General features: G+C 41.4%; 1 protein-coding gene across 1 annotated transcript; it reads right to left on the reverse strand.

The window, feature by feature from the left end:
- Positions 1-380: 380 nt before the first annotated feature.
- enpp1 (ectonucleotide pyrophosphatase/phosphodiesterase 1) lies at positions 381-25,322 on the reverse strand. The gene is made up of 23 exons (XM_070848747.1): positions 25,182-25,322; positions 20,809-20,881; positions 17,667-17,727; positions 15,659-15,756; positions 15,497-15,576; positions 14,176-14,295; positions 13,349-13,458; positions 13,167-13,232; positions 13,010-13,082; positions 12,232-12,340; positions 11,198-11,329; positions 11,051-11,082; positions 10,786-10,913; positions 9,711-9,780; positions 8,343-8,430; positions 6,902-7,086; positions 6,597-6,636; positions 6,339-6,499; positions 4,714-4,849; positions 3,955-4,029; positions 2,179-2,311; positions 1,549-1,693; positions 381-1,377 (listed from the first exon to the last, which is right to left on the reverse strand). The coding sequence occupies exons 1-23, from the start codon at positions 25,314-25,316 to the stop codon at positions 1,225-1,227; spliced, it is 2,403 nt and encodes an 800-aa protein (XP_070704848.1). The 5' UTR covers positions 25,317-25,322; the 3' UTR covers positions 381-1,224.
- Between the last annotated feature and the right edge of the window lie 242 nt (positions 25,323-25,564).

Consider the following 25,564-nt stretch of genomic DNA (forward strand, 5'->3'; position numbering starts at 1 on the left):
CAGACAGTCACTGTGAAGAGAAAAGATAAAAAGATTGAACAGAAACCTTTCGATCAGCCACCCCCCCTCCTGGCCCCCCCACCCCAAACCCGACCCCACCCTAATCCTGCCCACAGGAACACACATGCACGCACACACACACACACACACACACACACACACACACACACACACGCATAGATTCCTAATGAGCCTACTGGGCACAGACAGACAGGCACAACATGACTATAAAACGATATAAAATGACTTCAAACAGGCATGAAATTACTACAGAAAGACACTTAACAAATACAAAGATGCAAAACAGAAAAACAGAGACACTAAATGACTAAAATGTATAAAAGAAGTTCAAACTGAAAACAAAGAAACACAAGCCAACATGTTTGTAGTCATTTTTATGTCTCACTCATATGTAGGTCTGTCTGTATGTCTGTGCCCAGGGGCAAATTTAGCCATAATCCATCCATGCACACATGAATCCCCGTACACACACACACACACACACATTTGACAATTATCTCAAAAATGCAATTCTCCAAAAATTTACAAAATACTAAAAACAACATGAGTGCTGTATGAAGAAAATAAAAAAATAACAACCATGAACATACAACAACATCATTTGGAAGGCTTTTCTAATGTGTTTTTTTTTTTTCTTCATTTCTCACGTTGGGCATTTTTCCGGCTGCTGCAGCCAGCTCTCCAGATGTTCGGCAGCAGTCACAACTGTTTCCAGATTGTCGTGTGTTCCTCCTGCCAATAAAAGTAATTGTAGTATAAATAGAATCTTCTTCCATCAGTAAATGTTTTTCCCTTTTTTTTTGTTCCTGCCATAACTTCCCATCTGAGGAAGGACTTTGGAGCCACTCAGCAGATGTGACGGCATCTTTGGTTCAGAGCTCCAGAGACTCATTTATAAAAAAAAAAGCGTTTTCTCTATAAAATCATCTATAAAACATGATCAAAAACAGATATACAGTATAAACGGTTTTCACACATTGAACAATTATAAAACATTTTTTTGGGAATCAGACATATTACAAAAAACCTGGATGGAACTTAATGTTTGGGTCATTTTGGTTTGATAACTTCTACATAAGTGAGGCACCTGTTGAACCCACTGATGGTGGATTAACTGTGTCCACGTGGACAGAGGCCTGTAGCGCAGACCAATATGGCTTCCTTTAAAAAATATCAAAGCTTCATTGGATGACGTCTCTGACTTTAGGCAGTCTGTAGAAGAGTCTTGAGCTGTAACGTCTCTTCCACTGACAACCTGTCGTGGTAGAAGCTGAGTCCGGTCAGGAGCTCGATGTCTCTGACTCGCGCCGTGTGAAACTGCAGCCATTCCTCCACCCACACCAAGTCTGACCCATCCTGGGGGAAAAAAAATTGAGCAAATTAAATTAAAAAGATGAACCAAGCAAACCTTTTTTTGAATCTTTCAGATTTGATCACTTTTTCTGCTGTAGGATCCGTCAGCAGGTTTCCACAGAGGCAGGCTGACGTGTAAAACCGAATAGGAGAGGAGTCAGCGGTGTTACTCACAGCGCAGCTCTCTGTGTAGTCCGGCCTGTGGGGCAGGATGAAGGACTTGGCCTGCAGGGGACCCTCGCAGTTAACAGGGCTGAAGGTCGAGTTCTCGCAGCTGGTCAGGATCATGAAGAAATGTGTTGGGATGGGAGCCTCATTCCTGGAGAAACATGAGATCGGAGGGTTTAAAAGAAGGTGCTGCCTCCATTCTGGAAAGCTCCCATTTTTACTTTTGATGTGTGCAGAAAAAAGTCAACACAATGCTTCATTCATAAAAACCACACACAACCACATCAAAACAAACAAGGTTACTACTCAAAATGGCTGTCATGGCTGATAATGAAACTTCCTTTTAGGTTTCAGACGGATGAAAATATTGCTCGTTCTTCTATAACCAATGTTAGAAGGTTGCGTTTACAAAATAAATTCAAACCTTTATTGCTCACCGATTATCATAAGGACAACTGATTTATTTTAAGATTCTCAAATGTAAGGATTTTTCTCGCATTTTCTCTTTTTCTCACATTTTTAGAAAAAACAGTCATCAATTTTAATGAGAAAATAATTGTCAGACTGATTGATCATGTAGCTCTTTGCTGGGTGCAGCCCTAATCGATAGTGTGAGAGTGCGTGCTGCTGACTCACCCTGAGATGGCTTTGAGTGCATCTACGCTTCCATCATAGTCTTCATCGAATATCGGCCCACTCATGATGTTCACTCCGTTCAGCCGTTGTGAATATTTTGGCAGCAGGACATCATGGACGTGGGTCCAAACGTCTGCAGTTGGGGAAAATACACACAAAAACTTTTTACCTCTTATACACCACAATGGACGTTACTGGGGTGTATAGAAAGAAGGCATTGATTACGTCATTACAAACCAAAACTTAGAGTGATAACGTGAATTTTGGGAGATCAATACAGCTCTCATGTCTGCCTTTTTAATAGCATAAAGACTGGAAACAGCGAGTCTGGCTCCGTCCGCAGGTAACTAAACCTGCATACCAGCACCTCTAACACTCACTAATCTATATATTATACCTCATTATTTCATTTATACATTGTTTATACATTGTTTATTAAACAAATGAGATGCAACTTGTTCATCAGTGTTCGAAAGTGAATAAACACATTTCACAAAGTGTATTGACCCGTTAAATGTTCATTTTATTGTGTATGCAATATTGTTTGAATCTAATATTTTCATTTGATCATGTTAAGCTATTTCATACATTTGCAGTATGATACTTAAATCAATAAACTAACTAACTGACCTGGTCTCTCAGAGCTTTGGTGTCCACAGAGTGTAAACATAGTATTATGTCACCAGGGGGCAGAATCTGTCAGCTGAGTCACATTTCAGTTTACAACATACACAAACGCCAATGCATAGAGGGTATTTTTCCCTTCCAGTGGGACCTCATACTAGTGAGGGAGAGTTTCCATGTGTAGCGTGGGTGGTCCCAGTGGAAACCCGGCCAGAGCTGTGCTGTTTGAAACACTCAGATTTTTAACACATGCTTCAGCCAACTCAATCAACAAGTCTCAACAAAATCGTGGGCTTGTCTGTGCAGCCGAGCAGGAAACAGCATGACTTCATCATATCATATCAGCACCCGCAAGCTGTCACATATGATGCAGGTGGTTTTGCAATGCTGTGTCATACTGTGATGGCAGATACAGACTTAATCCTCACAGGGTTTACGACAGCATTGGGCAATACATCCGTATGAGTTAAGGAAGAACAATTAAGGGGGCGAATTCCAGTTCATGTGTAGTCTTGATCATTTAAAACACAAAGAGTGACATCATATATATATAGTCCCACCTACTGTGTTTTTAGAGCACAGTGTGGTGAATTACAAAGTAAGAGTGATTACAAAGTAAACCACCTTCAAAGTGAATCTTATTGTGAAAAAACCCGTTGTGTCTACAGAGGGATGGCAGGAGGTCTGGAAAGGTTCTTCTAACTAAACCTTTAATTGTGCTTTACTGAAAGAGCTTAACTAAATTAAAGTACAGTAGACTCATATAATCACAGCGGTTAGAGCTTTGGACTCCTATTATGTATATTTAAGAACTAAAAGTACAGTTTGTGTTTTACAGTCACGCTTCATGAGTATAATACTGACTCACGAGAACGGGAGAGCCACAATACCTGCTCTCGGAAAAAAATTGATGGTTGAACAATTTAACAAAACAGAGCATGACATAATGAGTAGTTGTGATCCAGAGTAGCTCTTTAGTTGACTAGTTAATTAAATTGTTAAGCTCTCATTCAGCTCAAGAGCTCTCAGTCAGTCTGCAAATGAACCCTCCTGGTTCAAGTTTTCACTCATGCATTGCCCTGATTCCCATTTTCCAGCTTTGGGTGCAGCTACAAAACCAGGAGGCAATAAATATTTGCACGGCTGAATCACCTTTAAATGCAGGGAACATCGGGGCCATGTTGCTTGTGAGTAGAGATTCCGTCTCAGATCCGCTGGCACTCAGATCTATAGAGAGAAAATGCGAGGTGAGGGAAAAGTAAATTTGTTGTGCAATTTTTGTATGGATTTAAAAAAAAAAGCCTGTAATGTGTACTGTGAAAACAAGGGATAAAGACTGACTATCAATCAATCACTGCATCTAAAAATGTCAGACATTTTCCAACAGTCCTTGGTGATCCAACCCAATGTGATGTTTTGTCCGACCCAAAGATAGTCAATTTTTTTATGAATGATTCATCAGTCGTCAAAACACTTGCAGATTAATTCTCTGGCGGTCGCCTAATTGATTAATCTAACTAACTTTAGTCATTAAACTGCACAAATCACAGTCTGGGATCACTTTCTACCAGAGCCATGACGAAAATAAAATGTCTAATTTTGGTTAGTTCACCTTCCTCACAGCTGTTGGGGAGTTTTTATTTCACTTTCTCAGTCTGCCACTTCCTTTTGTGGGGGTACCTTAAACCTGAATCTGATTAAAAACACATTGAATCTGTTGTGTCTCAATCAGGGGGGGGGGATGGGACACTCTTTACTGTTACAGACCAAAGGCATGGGTGCATTTTTACATGAGAATGTGGCTCTGAAACGCGTCAACTTGAATTCAACACCCAGCTGGTGACAGCCTGCCATGACCCCCTCCACCACACACACACACACACACACACACACACACACACAGTCACTCACTGGGGGGATGCAGCAGGCCGTAGGACAGAGCGGGGTCGTCTCTGTAGCGCAGACACAGCTGGCTGGCGGCCGATGGGATGCGTACGTCAGCACGAACACATGCCTCCGACTCTGGACTCAGGGGCTGGACTCTGGTCTGAGAGAGAAGATCAGTCAGTGGTGGTCAGAGTGGAGCCGGACTCTGACTGTTGTGTAAGATCACTTGGCTTGGTTTTGCTTTGCCTGTGTATGTGGGTAATCGAAGGCACTGTACCGTGTCTGTATGCAGAGCTCTTTAAAAATCTCACTCCAATCCCCTGTTACAGGTGAACATGAAAGATTTCTTTTATATATTTTGGAATTTCATCAGAGGGTTTTTAATTTCCAAATGATTTCTAAGAGGATTCCTGCTTGGAATGATGAAAATTGGTGCTTAATACAGGGAAAATATATATATGTTCATTTGTAACAAATCAATCAATCCAATTCACAAATTCCAATCAATTACCAGTGTAATGTAGCTGAACATGCAACAAGCTGGGGCTAAAGGGAATATCTCAGATCTTTGGGCTTAAACCAAAGTTTTAGACAAATTGAAATTTAAAGCTGATACCGTAAAGTCGTCAGAATTCATCCTGATGGTGACACAACTGTCTGGGATATTTAACTCAGGGACTCACAAAAGTCAGTATGCTTCATCCTCTGGGGACCATGAATGTGTGTAAAAATCATAAGATATTTCACTTTTGGACCACTTTGGTCCAGATATTGCCAACCGTAGAGTCACACTGCTGGCGAGGCTAAACGTATAAAATGTGTTTACAGGCAAGCATTCATGTCCACATCAATGGGGAATAAATCATAATGGAGTGATAAAACAATAATGATGATTTAAATGGAGCTTTTCATTCAAGGCAATTCCTTTTCCCCCTCTAAATGATACCAATTCATGCTGTACAGCTCTTAACAAGAACCTTATTCTCATTGGGAATTTAATGACTGCTAAAGGCATTACTGAATTTTCAAGCCCCGCTTACAGGCAGAAAAATAAAGCATCAAAAGCTCTGCATATTTTCAAACATCCCGTACTGTATTTACAAGAATAGAGATGTTTAACTTAACCAGCAGCATGGCCTCACGCTTTCCATTGATTCATTGATTTTCTAGTAGGCAAACTAGCTTGAAGCTAGCTTTATATGGAGATGTTCGCTTTGACAAGATGTGAAATTGGAGTTTTCTGTGGGAGTACAAGTGGGCGGAGGAGAATACAGTAAATAATGCTGCGACACAGATCTAAAAGAAACAATGTGAACCACGATTCTTGCAGGCCCAAATGACAAACAGAGAATAAAGTACAAGCCATATTTAGCTCGTATTGTATTTGGACAAAGTTGGAATCAAAACAAATCTACATCCTCACTTGCTCCATCATTCAGACAGTAATGTACAACAGTGTAAACTCTTCCGGGAATGTATCATGCTGCCTGAGGTCATGGTTTACACCAAAGCTCAACCGTGTAATGAGAAAGACACTGTTAGAGCCAACAAGAGCAGAGAAGATGAGTAACAGCGGCTTATATAAAGCCAGGAAAGACCGTACATGCTATGTTTAGAGATTAAAAGACAGCTCCAAACAGCGGGCTCACCAGAGGCTGGATGGTGTACGACACCCAGAGGGGCATGAGGCGGTCTTTGCTGTATCCGCTGAGGTAGTCGGACTGGTGGAGAAGACAAAAGGTGGCACCTGGTTGGAGGACTCCAGGGGTGCCAAAGGGATGGTGGAGGCGACGCAACCTGGCTTTAACACCTAAAGGGAAAATGTTTAAACCTATGTATATGTATAAATTCTTCCTAAAAAAAAAAAAAAAACACTGGAAATTCAAAGAAAAGAAAATGATACTCACTGGAATTAGTGGTCATGAGATGTCTGTTCATATCCGTCTCCTGAAAGAAATTCACGTCTTTTTAGTATGACTGCATTAAATACTTTACAATCTACCATACGTTCACATCAGTATGTGAAGCCTGTGAAGTTTCAAAGCATCTGCACAGGCAGGATTTTTTGCAGATTACTGTGCAGAAAAGTTCAGAAAATGGCTAAAAAACAGTACGCAGGGAAACTGATGGACAGAAGCTGCCGTGCCAAGAGTCACGCTGCTAGTCTGGCTAAAAACAACACGTGGCCTCTTGTTAACTTGTTAACGCCTACCATGGCCTTGGTTTGGGACGCACAGGTGCACTGCAGGTCTTCAGCAGGGACGGGGTCAAGGGCCTCACAGGGGGTGTCGTGGGAGAGCTGCGCTGGGTGAACCGGCAGGTGGACGGGACGCTTCAGAAGGTGGTTCAGGCTGCCGTGAGTCCCGTTGTTTGGAGCGGGGCGAATACCCAGGAGATCTGGGGGGAGAGGGGGAGAGAAAAGGACGGGAAGTGTATTTCAACGAAGAACAGGACATTTGTATCACACACACACTGGAGGCAGCGCAGCACGTCAGTACAAATTCAGCCATCATCGCTGACAGTTATAATAACACCTTATTCACCAGAGTCATCACACAGCAGAGATACAACAACTACAATGTTGTCAGTTGGGTCAAGTAACATAAGGGATCACACAAGTTTCACTCGACTGTATTTAAGCTAAACGAAGGCAGAAAGCTGCTTTTATATGGAGTTTTTTACTTTAAGGTGTTACCAAAGGAGCAAATGTCCATTGACGTCATATATGAGGATATCATATGTCTGAGAGCTACTCTACTTGGCTCTGTTCCTCTTTTTACTGAAATGTGGCCACTTTTATTTCCAACAGTTCTCTTTTTGGAACCAAACTGAAATTCATTCAGAAGAAGTGCACCTGTTTCCTCTTTTGAACTGTGCTCTGAATGCGGTTGGCATTGCATTATATCTTTTCTCCCTACGACTTAACTAGGTCCAGGCACCAGGAGATGAAGGATGTCTTGTGGGTATGATTTGTATCTTTAGGTTAGGTTTGGGGGATTATCTCTCAATTTAGGTTAGCTGCAAAACTCATTGATCTGAAAGTCATTGGAAACAACCAATGAACTCATTGCAGGAATTTCTCATCTTAGTTGCTTTCTTTGCCGGAGTTATCAATCAATCAATCAATGAATCTTCACTTATATAACACCAATTCATAACAGCGCTATCTCAAGACACTTTCCATAAAGGGCAGGTCTAGACGAAACTCTTTAATTAAGAGAGAGACCCAACGATTCAGGAACTCAAAATTCAGGTTTCCAGAATCTCCACATGAGCATGCATCACCTTCAATAGCTTAGCTTAGCACAAAGACTGGAAACAGGGGGAAACAACTAGCCTGGTAACAAAATCCACCTACCATCATGCCTGAAGCTCATTAATTATAAAATTATATCTTGTTTGTTTAAATATACAAAAACTAAAGTTTAAAAATGATGCATGGTGGCTTTATGGAGACTTCCTGAAGTCTCCTCTGGTTGCCTGGCAACCTCACATGACAACAAAACCTCAGGATATGAGTCGTTCTTCTCATGTAAGAAAGTCAATAAGCTTATTTCCCCAAAATGTCAAACTACTTTAAAAAAGGAATAAGAGGTTAGAGTAGAGGAGGATAAAGCAGAGTTCGCTGCACGGACAATAGCAAAGCAGCTTACCACACATGAGGTTATATACTTCAATGTTTTCAAAAGGAGTCACAACAGTGTTGTCTTTGAATCCCGGACCGTAACCGATGAAGATCGCCTGGAAAAAGTAGAACCATCAACATTCATTCATTCACCTGAAGACATTTCTGGATACAAATGAGAGAGATTACAGTGAACTGTCTGAACAACACCACCCAACAGTTTGTGAAATTAAAACCTTCATTTTAAACTCCCTCTGTAAATAACGGGATGTCAAACACTCAATACCATAATTAGGCCCACGTGTAAATATTTGTAATGAACTAAATCAGTAAAATTACCTTACATGACCTTTGCAAAATAACTTCGAGGAAATATGTTGGTTGGGTGGGATTTGGAGATATTTGCAGGTGAGTAAACGGTCTATTTCAAGCGCTCTTTGCTCTCTTTCTCCGCAGGCTGAAGGCCATTTGTGGGATAGTTGACTTTTAGGGAAATCAGCAGCCTTGTAAGCTAATTATACCGAGTCGAATTCCAGTGTAAACCACTTCCGAAGGCATACACAGACGTACTGTGACGACTGAAACGAAGGTGGCAGACATAAACAAATTCAATCCAAAGCAGGGAACAGAATCAGAGCGGAAGTGTAATTACAGCACTGAGCAGAGTTTTGGAGCTACACAGTATTTTTGTGTTTGGCACGTGTGTTTTTCATTCACAGGTACAGGGATATCTAGCATTTAGACTCAAACATGGACTTAAGAAATAAATAAAATCATGAACCTTGAGTATTGTTTGTCTTTTACTTCTTTTACACACCTCTTTTTTTCTAGAGTTTAAGCTCTGTATGCTGAAACAACATCCTACAAGATAAAGACTAAAACGTGAAGGCTCAAGGCCACTGATAAGCATCCTGAGAGATAAGCAACTACAGTTTGGTTTTGAGCAAACAGTTTAACCCTGAGCAGAGCTACTGAACCTCTGAGCCAACAGTGGAGAACTGTTGTTGAACCTGTCCGCTGCCACATGTGTGTGAGTGTAGCAGTAAAATATGAATCATGCACACTCGAGCTCAACAAACATGAGATTCCTTTTTGCTTTTTTTTTGGATAAGAATACATTTTTAAAAGCGCCTCATGATTCAGCATCTGGCAATTTTCATGGAGGGTTTAAAGAGTTTCTATTTTCTTTTTTTAAGTCAGAGAATAAATTGTGGCCCAGTGGAAGCCCCATGTTGGATTATTCACAACAGTCGCAGTGAGTGGAGCGTTCTTCATCATCATGAGCTGCAGGAAGGGTTTATGCCTCAGTAGTGATGTGACAACAGTCAAGCATCTGTTGTTTTTTCTTTATCTAAACAGGATGGCAATGAACACACACATCTTTCCTTCCTCTGACCTGCATGTTGGTGAAGAGGTTATCTGAGCCGTGGAATCCACCAGTGCAGTACTTGATTTCCTTCCGGTTACTGTCGAGATGGAGAAAAATGGAGAGAAGAGACCATTATGTGATATTTACTGTGGTATTTACATCTTACTTCGAAGGAACAGTTCCAAATAATCTCAATTTCAAGGTCAGCCAAGTTGAATTTTAATGGACCTAAAGAGTGAGTCGTATCATATGGCAAATATCTTCAGGTCAACTGATCAAATTCTTCAGTCTGAAGTAATTTTCCATGATTATGTGTTGATGCTATTCACCAAAGGAGTTGTACAACTCCTCTCTAACATATCGTGATTCATTCATTAGAAATGCTTACTGTAAAACTCCTGAGTGTAGGAAGCAACTTTGTTCTCATCTGACAATAACGTCCTACTCCATGACAAACAAGACTTGTTACCAGTTGCACTAACAGCTCTGGTAACTTACATCTTTATCTTCATCGCTGGAAGACATCTGGCCCATTAAAACAGCAAAGTATCATACAGTCTCAGCTGACTGTTTTTCATCCCATATCCTTAAATTTTAAGACTGCCATTAAATTAAACGTAGAGGTATTTTTCCAACAGTCCTGCTCTTAAAACTCTCCAATCAGATTCAATAACTGTGGCACAAAATAATCAGATATTTTGAAAGAGGCTTGAGCACCAGTTTCACCTCCAATTGTATTTATTTGCAGGGACAATCCTCATCGAGCCACATGGCTGTAAATGCACCTGTGTTAGCCAAAAGGCTAATAATGACAAGTTTAACTCATTTCTCTTGTCCTCCCCTCACTTTATCTCGCTTCACTTTGTGGCACTTAAATGTCCCCATGACTCGAGGCTGCAACATGCTTCTCTGTGTTTCTTTTATACTTATACATACAACTCAAAGAACGTTTTTCTTCTCTGCTCCAACCCGGCCTCCCTTTAGCTTGACGTGCAGATCTGCACGGCATGTTGACATAGATTCTCTGCCACCACTGGTGTTTTAATGGTTTAATGACCTAAAAGTGAAAACTTAAAAAACAGTGGACTGATCGGTGACTTACAGAGCAGCCTGCCACCCCTGCTTCATATAGAGGTGTCCTCTCTCTATACGAATGTTGTTAGCAAAGTGCATCCTTTTGGGAAGGTTTTCTTTGAGGTACGGCCTCATTGGCTGGTCAGGGGTCCTGCACTTCAGAACAGACACAGAAGAGGAGAATCAACACACAGCAGAGGGAGAATGGGATTGTTTGACATGAAGCCAAGCAAGCAGATAATTTTTCATTCTTCTTATCAATACAAAAGTCACATTTGGAATACTTCGCATACCGACAAGTTCTTCACCAGGCCCTCAAAGTCGACTGAGGAGAGAAACACAGGACAAGGTCAGCCACGCTGGTTACAAACAAACTGACAGCGAGTGATGCTGCAAAGCTGGGCAGGAAGGAAAGGTGGCTGCTATCCACAGGAACTTACAGGAGAAGTAATCATCTGGGAGGAGACTGGGTCTGATGCGAGCAGCCGGGCCTTGGATGACAGTAAAGCCATCAGTATTGCTCATGTAGGTTGACACATACGCTGCCTTTTCACACAAAGCCTCTTCCATGCCTGTGAAAAATGAGGAAATATACATTTTTCTTTACACGTGGGCAGGAAAGCATGAAAGGTAGTGAACATCTGCAAAACACATTGCTCAGTGTGTATGATTTTTCTTGTTTTTATCTCATGCTGATCTTTAACTTTGAACCTTCGACGAGGCACGAGGGTTTATCTATGTGATAGATTTACGTGTCCAGTGTAACATGTGTTGACATGATTTTGGGTGTGACACGTGAACACTGGCGAATCTTGTTTCTAGTCCTTGATTACGAGCTGCAGATGAATAACTAGCACAGCGTGTCAGAATGAATATCTTCTTCTTGGAGATGATGTCTTTGATGAGGATAGTTGGGCATCGCTCTGAGCTGCGCTTTGATCTTTAATATGTCTAATTACAAGACTTAACATATGGTCTCCAGATGCCCACAGAGATTTCTCAAGACAAAATATCTGCAGATCTACTACTGAGAACAGTTTTTCCTAGTTTATGCCCAGATAGCAGACTCGTTTTTCATCAGATCAGATCAGATCTGGCATGGACCTGCAGATTTTTGCTGCAACAGGTGCAGTGACTCAACCATGTCAAACATTTGCAAATGACACTAAGCTTCTAAAGCCCCCCTCAGTGGCACACAGACCCTAAAACGATGCTACGTCTTGCTACTGTGAAACCACAGAGATTTAGGAAGGATACGCCAGGTTTGTTTGTGAGCAAATGCAAAGCTTTAAATGCAGGTAAAAGAAAAAGACAAAAACGGACTTCTGAATTGTTTCAAAAGAGTCCAAGTCGTACTTCTTGTATTTTTTAAAGAATTTTATTCTGTATTATTGCTTGTGTCACTCCCCTTTATTTTGTTATATTAGAGTGTACACTGTACCACAGCTGTGTGGAGGGAGTGTGGTTATCTCACCGTGGTCTGATATGATTATGACATTGACACAGTGCTGCAGACTTCTCTGTGTCAGGCCATCCATCAGCATTCCCAGAATCCTGTCCACATCTTCCAAGGCCTGAATGACCTGTAGGCACAACAGCATTTAAAGATTCACCAGAGTTAATGTGTCACTGTGGCAGCACGGCAGTGTCCAGACAAACACCTCAGGGACAGCTGGCTTTAGCCAAGATAATGAACTAAAATTCATAATCTTAACTTTATTAAATGGGGTTTGGTTACGCTGGTATATAGACCTGGAACTATTAGTCGATCAACAGAAAATAGTAGCAGTTATTTTGATAATTGGCTAACCATTAAACACACATTTTTTTTAAGCAGAAATGTTGAAACATTTGCTAGTTTCAGCTTCTCAAAATCTGCAACTTTTATTTGTTCCACAAGAAGTTTCTCACTTTGACAAAAACTTTCAACCTCATCTCTTGGTCCTAATTAGTGGATGATACAGAGATACAATATGACCATTTGTTATTACACCAAGTTCCACATTTACTGAGGCATCTCCATGGCTACAAAAAAAACTCCAACTGCTGATGAAGACCATGAGGTGCAAGTAAAACCTCTGGAAAAAAGCTGGTTAGTGGAACCTATTGGAAGATTTTGTCTCTCTATTGTTTCTAAAGGTTTCTAAAGAAGGAACTTTCTCGTGATCATGATTTTTTTTTTTTAACTGTCTGGTCAGTTGTTCTTCCAAGTAATGAACAACCAGTTAATAACTGCAGGTTTAATGACTGACCTGGCTGCTCTTTGGCCCATAACGATGTCCTGATGAGTCAGGTTCATCCAGGTACAAAGTGTAGAAGTCAGGTCTAAAATCACGAAGAGAACAGTCAGTGTCTTCTGATGGTGACTCACAACATGATCTCTGAACAGTGATGAAGAGCACGCCGTACCTTTGTTCCTGAGGTAAACTGAGCCATTCAAACACCGTCGACAGTCTCTTCTCAAATGTAATGCTCCTGTGCACCGAAAACACTCCATGTCATTTATCCACACATCAGTACACCACTATATTGTGGCATACATTCTTCATTCGTGAATTTGAATAGCTGTAATGTAATGGCATCGTTCTTACTTGTCATACACCTTGTAGAGATCTGGGAAGGTCCCATTGATGGGTACATCTGAGCCAGGCCAGAAGTAGGTTGCGGTTTTCAGTTTCTGACGGGTGGCAGTGATCCAGACCTGAGGAGAGGAGAGGAGAGGAGAGGAGAGGAGAGGAGAGGAGAGGAGAGGAGAGTGTCATCTAGGTTCGTGATTAATTCAGACTAAACTGTAGTAGACTAAAACCTAATTCATTTATCTCAGTACATCACAGCAGCAGTGTCCATTAGTCCATCAGGATAAAAGTGTAATCCCTCACAGAACAGTCAAGACTGATGGAAATATAACAGCATGTTTTTATGCTAAATCGATACCTATTAGACTGATCTGCAGTGAAGTAATTTATCTATGCAGCAGGCTTGTAAGCATGTTTTGGCAGATCCACTTAGTTGTATTGCTTCATTATGGAAGAATGCATTCCAGGGTCAGCGTTCATCTCCTCACAGTGTATTTTTAAGAGGAGCGGCCTGTCACACAGTAGAGGAATGAAATTTAAGAGGCATTCCATTTAAATGGGAACTACAAAGCATCTGAACAAGCACAACACGCAGCCCTCACGACCGCTCATTTAGCATGAGCAGAATCTATAATCAGATCACGAAGATCATTATGGTGAGAGGCAATTCTTAGCAACGCTCAGCACATGATCTGAGAACAGTGCTTCGTATTTCTCACACATGACTTACCTTCATTCAGGTCAGGTTTTCAACAAAATCAGAGTGTTAACTTTCACATGTCAGATGTGTTAAAGAAATGTTATGACAGTTTTGGTCATGGTCACGATGATGATTCACTCACTGGCTCTCCTTGGTACCATTTGGCGTTGAATTTCTCATCACTTTTCAAGCTGAAGAAAGCGTTTCGGGTCACATCATACATCTTGTTGTCCACAATCCCATGAGACTCAGGATAAAGACCCTGCAGCAGGAAGTGGACATAAAAACACACATTCAGGGTGAGCTGCTCCGATAGTGAGACTGCAGGAATTTACAGCGATTAGCTCTTCTCTTCCATGTCTCTAATGTAAATATTACCGGTAACCACAGCAGTTTATTTTAATGGCAGCATCTGGTTTCACCCAAAAGGGGTGAAATCCACTCTGTAAGCCCCTCAGTTCTGCTGCTGTTCCTTCTCACATGCACATGTAAGCCATTAGGCCTCAACAGTAACCACTATGCTACCGTGAAGAGACTCTACGGTTGCAGGGAAAAGCCCCAAATTCCACAGAAGTTCACTGTGAACTGTGGAACGGTGTAACAGCAGCGGTGGAAAAGTGGAAAACAGGGCAGTACATTTAGTCAAGTGCTGTACTTATGTAGTATCTTGAGGTATTTATATTTCATTTGAGTATTTCAGTTTTATGCTTCTCTACGATTCCGATGGAAATATTGTACTTTTTAGTCCAAGGAAAGATGATAGAATATTACATAAAACAAATACACATTTGTTTCACATAGCTTTGATTTATTCTTCTCTTCTGCCCCATTAATCATTGCACAACCCCTTAGATGTATCTTGTGACCCTTTGTGGTGGGCCCATCTCCCATGTTGTGCACTATCCAGTCCAGATGCTTATGAGCATTTAGCAGCTCTACCAAAGAGATATTTCCCCTCTAAACCTCTGAGGTGGTTTTATTAAATTGCCCAATGCCCAAAGAGAAAAATCACATCAAGATATTGTATAAAACATTGAGTTAAATCAATAAAATAAATAATAGTGTAGCAGAAGTTTGTTTTTTTACTCTTTCCTCTCCTATAAATTAGCAGATTTTTCTTGTGACTTACATAAAGTAGTTAAAACTTGCACCTAAAACTGATACAACAGTATCATAGCAGTGGTTCCATCAATGTAAACCACAAGCATAAATCTATCTATCTCTGTTTAACATAATGTATCAGTCACGTCGACCATTTTTCTGTAAAACAAATACTTTACTGCTGAAAATACTTCTGAACTTGTACCCTGGTAAGATTTTGAGTGCAGGACCTTAACTTAACTTAACCTTAACTTAAGTATTTTTCCATTATTGTATTGGTGCTTTTAAACATTCAGTTCTTCTTCCACCAGTGACGAAACAAGTCAGTGTGATAAATTAACCTCTGACCAGAAAAGACTTACAGTCACAATGCTGTAGTGGTTGGGAAAGGTCTTCGTGGGATACACAGGCCTCATGTATGGTGCTGTTGTTCCGCCGTTTCCTGCAGCACAGTAATGCTCAGTCACACCAGGGAGCACAGTGAACCACAACGAGCTGTCGAGTCAACAATGCTGATGACTTACGTAACTTGTTGATGATAGGAAGGTGGCTGCTGTGATCTTTCAGGTACTCTGCCCTGAAACCGTCCAAGGATATCAGGATGAGAGGAGACCTGGTGAAACTGTGTGGGAAGACAGAGAGGAAGAATGATGCTTTAAGAGGACATTGAGTTTGGTTGAATGGGAAATGGAATAATTACTCAGCAGGAGACCCTGCTATCTTTGGCATCGGTAATGTGGCAGTAGTGTCGTACAGTACATCTGTGTCAAGAGAATACAAAGGAGCTCTTTGACCACGCAGGCAAGAGGAGAAATAAAGTCACATCACAGACCACACAAACACACTGCGGAAGAGAACAGGAAGAGAAATGTGATCACTGATGATAAATCAAAATTCTGTTAGACTACAGAGGCCTTCTTCTTTCATGGTCCCCTCCCATTTCAGGAAGCTGCTTCATTACCTGTAAGAGTTACAGGTTATTGCTTCAGTTCTCCTGAGTAGTTAAACACCTATCAAGATATTCATAGCTCAATATCAGAATTACAATATTGAGTGTAATGAATAACGCCAATGAAGGTTGGCATTAAATTATTTTTTTGGCTATATTTTACATCTTTTTCTTAATTTTGATCTCATCGAAGAAAATATTGTCTTGGCACCAGCACCAAAACTCAGGTTTTTATCTACATCAGTATTCAAACTTGCCAAACAACACAAGCTCTAAAACTAAGCAATATTTTGTCAAAGTACTTACAGCTAAAGCTGGGGGCAGCAGAACAAGCTGTCAACACAAACATGTACATATTATCACCTTTGCAATGGCTAATATGTTAGCAAGCGGTGACATATTCAAACCACGCGGGGCAACTTTATCATTCATTCATTTGTAGTTGTGCTTCCAGTCACGTGATGAATGTGAGCCCTCTCTTTTAGCTCTGTTTTGTTCTCCACCATCTCCTGAAAAAATCTCTGTGTTTTCTTTAGCTGCTAAATGCTCCCCTACGCTCACCACTACACTTTGTCTGTCTGCCAGCCAGCCAACATTAGTGACTAGGTCTGATAAACAGATTAGCGACAGTACACCAGTCTGTTTATCAGAGCCACACGGACAATGTTTGTCATGTAATTGGTTAAAAAACATAACATTTAATAAAAATGTCACTTTAAAAAAGATTAATGAATACCTGAACAAAAAAATTGAGTTTCAAATTTGAATCAAAATTGAAAATGTAGCTTTAAAAGACCAATACATAACTGAATCTTATGAATTAGCAATCCAAGTTTTCATTAACTTAAAGGGCACTTCCTTTTTTCCTCTTTCGCTTTCTCCTTCACCACAATCATGATACTTTGATATAAAAAATTAACAAGCGAAGAAATTTTCCGCAAGAGCTTCTTCTTTGCGTGTAAAGATCAAACCACACATTTAAATAGTGTGGTGTGCGGTTTTCCAACAGAAACAATATAAACAAATCCAAGAGAATGAGTGCCTTTGATATAAAAAATACAGACAACATTTATTTGTTTAAAGCTTTTTTCAAACCAAAAATAGCTTCATTTGGAGCCACAGGTTTTCTTTTCCATAGTCTAATGTCTGGGGTTACTCCCTTACCAGAGCAGAAGAACACACACACATCCACCCACACACACACACACACACACACACACCAACGCATGCCTGATTACTCAGAGTCATTAGCCTGGTTTCCATTGAAATGGTTACTTTTTTCCACGAAAACAGCTGTGTCGTAAAACCACGAGTCACGTGTTTGGGTTATTTTCACACTTCTAAAACAGAAAAAAATGATGAACACACAATTTTTTTTTTTTTTTTCGAGAGTCACTGGGAACAATAGCCTGAACTCATGATAGCTGTGGACTGAAAAGCTTCATTCTCATCACCAAAACATGCTGAATGATATTGTACAAATGGGAGGGGATGAGATGTAATCCAAACTAGGCCAACTGAGATTTGAGGTATTATTTTCTATCAAACACCACATCAACAGCAGAACAGGAGTATTGTATTACCCAGGTGGACAGTGTAGTTGTTGAATTTCCCCATCGGTCTCCTGCAGCCAGATTTCCCCTTCTGATGGAAAAGAAGAGCGTTGTCAGTGATAAAAAGTATGTTTCCAGTTTCATACAGTATATTTTTCTAAGGTAACGTGACTGTAACATCCATTGATGTCAGTAAATGCCAAAAAAACAGACTTTTTCGCAGATAGAAGTGATAGAGTGTTAGAGTTGTGCTGAAAAACTTTAAAGGATAATCTTTACATATGGCTGGTAGATACAAAAAGGTTTGGAAGTGTCCAGTAGATCATTGGCTGCAACATAATCCTTCCCGGAAATTGCACCCAATCAAAGTATGTCCACTAAAAGTACTTGTTTTTGCCACCGACCGGCTCAGATTGTGATTCTAAGTGTCTAACTAACTAACTAACTAACTAACTAACTTAACTAACTAATCCTTTGAAAACACGAAAGTCACACAATGACACAAACAAGCTAACTGACCGTAGACCAGTAACTCCTGACTCCTCAATGGAGTCTGGTGGCTTTGAAGCGAGTGTTATCATGGCTGTTTCTGGTTAAACAAAAAGGATCTTACAGCTCTAACTTTGTAAGGATCCTAACTCTGAATGGCAAATCTGAACCTGTCGGCCGAGAGAATTTGGCTGGAAAATCACCTGCATGAATATCATACGCTGACATACACAGTTCCTCTTTAAGATTATTAGGAGTTCAACATCACTCCTGTGTATGGGAGTGGTTTGATAACATTTGGAGCACAGAAATACATGACATCACCTTTTCCAGCTGAGCCCCGTCCGGTTCAAACCAGAGAGTAAAGCAAGAACAAAAGCAGAGAAACTAAAGTTTCTCATGGGAATTAACAAAAAAAAAAGTTTCAACTTTGAAAGAAAAGCTTGTGCTCATGTCAGATCCCATCGCTCAGATTAAGAAGCTGATTGAAAGAATATGTTTCCACGGCCTTTGATTAAATGGGATTATCTACTGGCATATCACCAGAGGAAGTGAAAGTGCAGAAATGCCTCTTTGTCATCCACTTATATTCATGAGATGACCTATGGAAAAATCAGAAACTGAAGGTTTCCTGTGCGTCCTGGCCAGCAAAGACTTTCCACTGTGTTTTGGAGCTAGAAGAGAACAACTCTGTGAACCACATCAATATGTTGCGTAAAGGCACAAATGGAGAAGCACAGACAGACTCTATGGACAATCAAATGTTTTCAGCCAGACGACATTTGTTGACATGCACTAGAAACCATCTGGACTTTTGTTCTCATGGAAACAAAACAGGGAGGGAAAAAAAAAAGGTTTTCTTAAAGGCCTGTGACCATTTAACTAGTAACCACGTCATATGAGGCGATACATGCACTGTAAACAAGGGACATCTCTACCTCGGACTAATCTATTTACCTTATGTGAGGCAAATGAAATATATGGAACTAGCCCACATCCCACAACATGGACGCATCTTTTTAAACCTGCACTCAAATAAACACAAATTATGGTATGTAAACAGAAGACAAGAGCGAACTTTGAAGAAGAAAAATAGTAGAGGAAATCAAGGCCATGAGTGCATTTCATGTTTGTGTTGCAATGAAGTGCGATTTGCAAGTAAATCCTCAAATATTTGTCAGGCACTGTAACATAAACCTAAAAGAAATACGATACACCGTCCAGTATTTTCTCCTGAGCAGCTCCCGGAGCATTTGGAAACAAAGTCTTGCTCAAGATCACACAGACAGGGTGACTCTGTTTGGGTCACCTCTTTCACCTTTTAAGCAGCTGCCCTCCCAACCCGTCTGTCAAGTCTGCTGCTCACTGGACGCATGACAGAGGGAGTCTTAGCGTGTCGGTGATAACGCCCCTCCTCGCTGCCACTCGAGGCCAGTGGTGCGGTTTGGACCGAACATGGGGATGCTCTGTCTCTGGAGACAAGTTGCTGTGGTCTGTAATCCAGAGGAAAACCCGCTCTCAGCGTTTTATACTGCAAACTGTCAGCCTCCAGGAAGAAGTCCTGGGTTATTTTTATTTCTTTTCATCTGCTTTCAAAGGCCTTACCAAGAAAGCAGCGTTATGAAAGATGTAGAAGTTCCAACAAAGCTGCATAGATGTGAAAAACGCCCAAATATGAGTCTGGGTGAGTGAAAAGTCAAAATTTATTCTTCCCATATGGCTTTCATGTTAGCTGGGTAGGAAGTATAAGTTAAAGGGAAATGCCACAGCAGAGAGAGCACCCCGCCCAGGCTGGGGACAGTTGCCCACAGTCGCCGCTGCCCCTGAAATGGAAGAGGGGTGTTTTGGCATGGCGGTTTGCAACAAAGAGCACACTGACGCCGCTGCCCACGTCTAACCAGAGGGAATCTATAGCTGAAGAAAACACGCCGGCCCCGGGTGAACATTCCTGTCTCACTCTAATGTGTGTTTACGATGTGTTTTGCTGCAGTGGGCTAAAAAAGATGGGTCGCACCACCCTGACAGAAACATATCTCATGGAGAAATCATACGCAGCCTCAGGAGTTAACATTCACTTCTGTGTCTCTCTTTCACTGTCTGGTTGCCAAAACAATAGCAGAATGCAGGCTTCTTGTTCCCACTGTTGCCCACTTGTACTATGTGCTTTCACCAGCCTTTATTGAACAAGTGCACCAAAATGAAACCTGAGATAGTCATTTCATGCTGCCTCTCCCTGTCGCTCTCTCTGTCTCTATTCACTGTCTGAATAGTAGAGTGAAAGCCATGGCTCGCCAAAGCTCAGTCAGAAAGTCTAATATGGCAGGCTATATATTATTTATGATATATTTACATGTGAGTGAGAGCAAGAAATTTACATGAAATCTTGAATCTGAGCATTTATTTAAAGGGCAAAAATGTTTGTTATCACTGCTTAGACTTTCCAACTTAAAGCCCACATTTTTTATCATTTATTTTTATGTGAATATCTTTCCAATTATTCTGATGGTGTATTTTTGTCTGAAGGAATAATGCCCCCGAAAACTGCAGCCGAACTATGCTGTAACTGAATCCCTTCCCCTACAGCAGGTGACTGCCATGATGGATATGCGCAGGGAGCGGAAACACAATCACAAACAAACTGTAGCTGTAGAATAAGGACAGTGAAACGCTCATCAGCGCCTACCGTTCCCACTGCTGCTCTTTCTCAGGGATAACACCACGGCCAGGATGACCACCAGTAAACACAGCAGCAGGACCTAAAACCCAGAAAGCAAATGTCAGGAATGTGAAAGAATCGAAGCAGTAAAAGTTAAAACTAGTGAAATAACAGCTCATAAACACATGCAGCTGTCCACAAGCATGACTGAGGATGTTTAGATTGAACTCTTTGCTCTGGCGAGTTGAAAGTGGAGGAAACGAGAGGTAAAGTCAGACACACTGTGCTGAATAATGATCAACAGCACTCTTGCCTGCGCTCTTCAAATAATCTGAGATAGTTACAAATGGTGACCGACTATCATCTGACCTGATAGGGTCTGTTAGTAACGACCTTCAAACTAAATATAAGTGAAACAAATCCCCATGATTTTGAATATCTTTCAGCAACATACTTTGAATGCTACTCTGGTGGAAATGGCCTTGGCAAAAGCTTATCCTGCTGGCATTCTACACACATTCTAGCTGCATGCCTTGTGATCGTAATATTAACATAGGGGAGCACACTTCTGGCGTCAAGAGAGAGGCCATCAATCAGGACGTTCTCCAATCGATACAACAGAAAGCGTGCGACGCAGTAACTGCACTACAGAGAGGCTGCCAGCAGCGTTGGCTCCAGAGATGTCAGCATCAGTTGTGCAGTCCACCGTTTTCATCCGGACTGAAACACCTCAGCAACTACTGGTTGGACTGTAACATTCATGGTCCCCAGAGAATGAAACCTACCAACTTTGTTGATTCCCTGACTTTTCCTCTAGTGACTTTCCTAATCTCCTTGCTATTTCTTTTCTTTTTAACCAGTAAAACATGTCCAGCACTTAGCTCAAAGCACCAGTGTTCCTAATTACAGCCTCACTCAGCTGCTGACTTTGCTGTAGACTTTTAGACTTGTTATTTTGTTTATTCGTCCATTCCCTGTTTCATTCATTCATTATTTTAATTGTTTGTTTTGTGAGACTTCAATGCTTATTCAAGATGGGATAAAGGCCTTGCAGTGCTGAGCGAAGGTGGGCCGTTGTTTCTCTCCATAACTGTGCCCGGTTTAACATAATCACTTCCAGATTCCCTCGTTCACCAGATCCAACTGTCCAAATGTTGGTCTTGGCCCTCTGTAATTGAAAAGTCAAAGGAGGACAGAGGCCTGGCTGCTTCTTTAGAAGCTGCTCTGCCCTTATCTGCTGATCACTGGGGGCCAGGGGTTTGTAATTAGAGGGGTGCTTAAAGGAAGGCTGTATCAGTATTTAGAGTGGGGGGTGTTTAGCAGGATTATCGTTGCTGCTTATTTGGAAGACCCTGCAACACCCAAACAAGCCCTGCAGAGGTTATCATGGTCGTTTAATTAGCATGAAGAGTTTGAAAGCTGTTTTTTAAAAAGTGTCCTGCCCATTTTAAACATCTCTCCAGTCCTGCATGCCTGTTTGTGTAAAAGAAGAGTATTTTTTCCTTTTATCCCTTTAACCATCTTGTGACCCCTCAGATTTATCTTGGGACCACTAGGAACCACTGCTGAGGTGGAACTGTAAATGCTTACATAACACTGACATCCTCCACTATAAAAGTAACAATTTAAGTCTCTTAACTATTATTTAATAATCATTATTAACTTAATAAGCAAAATAAAACATTAAATATTACTATTACCACTTCACCTCCTACTCCCATTTCATCCCAGGTTCTTATCTCTCTTGAAACATCACAATAATCATTAAAGTTTCATCTTATTTGTGTTTTCTGTCCATTTCTCATCTTGTCAGTGGCGTTGAAACACATCTTGACTTCAGCTGAAAGCTGTTTTCAAAACTTAGACTTAAAGTAAATCAAAATGCACGTAAATCCAACAAACTCTGACTTGTGGGAGGATGTTAGAACCATGCTGACATACCGCGCATCTATTTTTTACTTGTTGTAAAACAAACACAACCCTCTCACTCAGCTCTAGATTAGATGTCTTCATGCCGGAGTAATTCATGCCCTTTCATTTATTCCCCCTGAAAGCTGTAGTAGTGTGGAGTTAGTCATGAATGTAAGGTTGTGGGAATCATTGCCTGCAGCAGTGATCCATTTAGGGTGATCCACGTACACGCGAATTCCTAGACGGGTATGAAAATATGCCGCTGTGTGTTCATGGTGTCTGGGTACGTGTGCTCATTTTCTCCAGCTATAGGTGAAGAGAGAGGGGGACCTGGGAGGGACGGGCTCGTTGGCAAAGACATGGTCTTTGTGGGCTGTAAAAGTAAACTGTCTGTCTGGAGCAAACCTACTCGTCTGACTCTGAAACCAGCTCCAGTTATTGCCTGTATTGTCTAGACGGTAATGATCTGATTGGAGCGCCGGGTGGTCTGAATCAAACTGGACGGCGTCCACATGAAGACACAAGCATGAACGTGTCCTCCTAAAGCTGCCATTAGTCTGAAAACATTCATGGTGGAGCCCTCCTTTTGGTCCTTAGTCACAAGATGTTGCAATTATAATTTTGCAAGACCTTGAACAGCACAGACAGTGTAACATGTACCACTACTGCGATTACTAACAGATGTACGGTGGCTGATGTGTGACAGGACAGAGCTGTTGTCTAGACTTTGCCCCACAATGTGTATTTAATCAGTACCAGGCAGATGAAAACACTGGGTCCTGAGGTTTTAGCTGGAGATTGCTAGTAAATAGTGTGAAAGTTTTGTGTACGGTCAGATGATTTCCCATCTGTACAGTTTAGATTTCAGTGATGAGCTACAGTGGATCAGTGGGTGTAGAGCTATGTGGAGTATCTCCCTGAAAATGTGACATTTGGCCAAATGTGTCAATTTATTTTGTCTTAGCCCCCATCACAGCTTCACAACAGCAGCATCTGATTACATTTTTTCTTTGCAGTTCGATTAATTATGGTTTCAGTGTCCATGCGAGGCCACAAATGCACTCTGTAGAGTGTGTGTGGCTTGTCTCAGTGCCTCAAGGAGCTGTGAACAATTCAGGCTGCTGTTGTCTGTGAAGAATAAAATTTGGGGGCTGAATACAAACAAAACAGTATTTCTGATGTCCAAGCAGATCTTCGTTCGGGCCATGAGATACATGAAGACAGTGATGGAAAGTCAGCTGGGCTTGTTGTTTGATCTTAAAGCACCAACAAGCCCTTAAAGCAGCTAATTTAAACCCAGAAACAGCAGCATTTGCCTTTAAAACTCTGCTAACTACAAGATGAACAGGGCAGACCTTGTAAAAGTCCAGTATGTGAAGTCCACAGGTTGTTAATTTAAGATAAACTGTCATAACACAGGCTGTGTAGTGGACATATGACATATGACGGTGCCATATGGGAACCAATTCTCAGAACTGATTATTCGCTTAAGTTATCAAATGTGAGAATTTGTAGCTTTTCTTGGTCTAACTTCAGATTAAGTTGAATATTTCAGGAATATTTGGGGGTTTTGTCGCTATTGAGAAGCTATTTATGCTCCAGGATGTTGCCATCACCACGTTTCACTGTTTTCTAAGCTGAACTTCTCGGTCCAGTGTCCCTGCCCTGAAACCCCTTTTAACATCCAGATTGAATATCTGAAATAGGATCTATCGCCCAGAAGTGCTCTGTGACTTTCTGACTGCAACAATCACGTAGCTCAAACTTTTCTCTTTAGTCTTTCAGCTAAAGTCCTGCTTTACACCAACATCTGTGATTCACCTCCTTCTGCAGACACACTTCTGGCCTTCTGTCTTTTTGCACTGAAGTGAAAACATTTTGTTTCCACTTTCACACCAGTGGCAGCAGCGGCCGTCTCGGCCGTGTGACAGCTGTGGATTAATCACACTGAGAGTAAACAGTGAAGAAATGCAGACCTGAGGCTGTGGCATTGGATTCCTGCTGTGTAATGTCTTTGCCTTCTGATAAAGTCAAATACAGTCACCAGGGCTGCAACAAACGATCATAGAATAATAATTTAGTCATGAAATCCTGCAGCCCAGGGCTTCAAATGTCTGTATTCAAAAGTCTTAAACCCAAAGATTTGCAGTAGAAACTATGATCTCTGTACTACTTGTTTCAGCCCTAACGGTCACTATAACCCAGCATCTTATCAAGACACAGAAAGTACAAAATGACATGTAGGTGACTAGGTGTTCTCAGGACCACACAGGTCCACTGTAATATATCACTTTACATACATTTTAACCATTTGGTTAAAAGTGCCGCAAGACCCAATGTGTGTGAGTTTGAAAGCACTTTTTTTTTTTAAAAGCTGCAATATTTTACTTCAAGAGTGTTAAAGTATCATAAACCATGTGGCCTTCAAGTGTTGTCTGTGGAGTTGGAGAGGAGTTACTGTAGAGGTGTGTTAGGTGCATTGAACGTACCCCAGTAATGACTTTCCAGTGATTGCTCCTCTTGGCTCCCCGTTCAGTATTCCTCCTCTGACTCTCCAGCTCTGAAGCCCCAAATAAAGAGGCAGCCTGCTCGGCCGTGCGCTCCTCTCCTTTGGTGACTTCCATGCTGCAGGGCGCACAAAATAAAAACAAAAGAAGCTGCCAGTGTTTTCTAGGAGAGACCGAGTGGCAGGCAGAGCTTCCCCGGTGTGGGCTATATGCTGTGGGCTGGGATATGACCCTGTGCTGCACTGTGGCACCGCCTCGTTTCCTGACGTCTCAGAGTTGAACGAAGCAGCAGCAGCAGCAGCATCAGGACTGTGAGACTGATCTGAGGGAGGCTGGTTAAAGGAAGCAGAGCAGACCTCACCAGT

This window comes from Pempheris klunzingeri, chromosome 18 (genome assembly GCF_042242105.1).
Source record: "Pempheris klunzingeri isolate RE-2024b chromosome 18, fPemKlu1.hap1, whole genome shotgun sequence".
NCBI lineage: Eukaryota > Metazoa > Chordata > Actinopteri > Acropomatiformes > Pempheridae > Pempheris > Pempheris klunzingeri.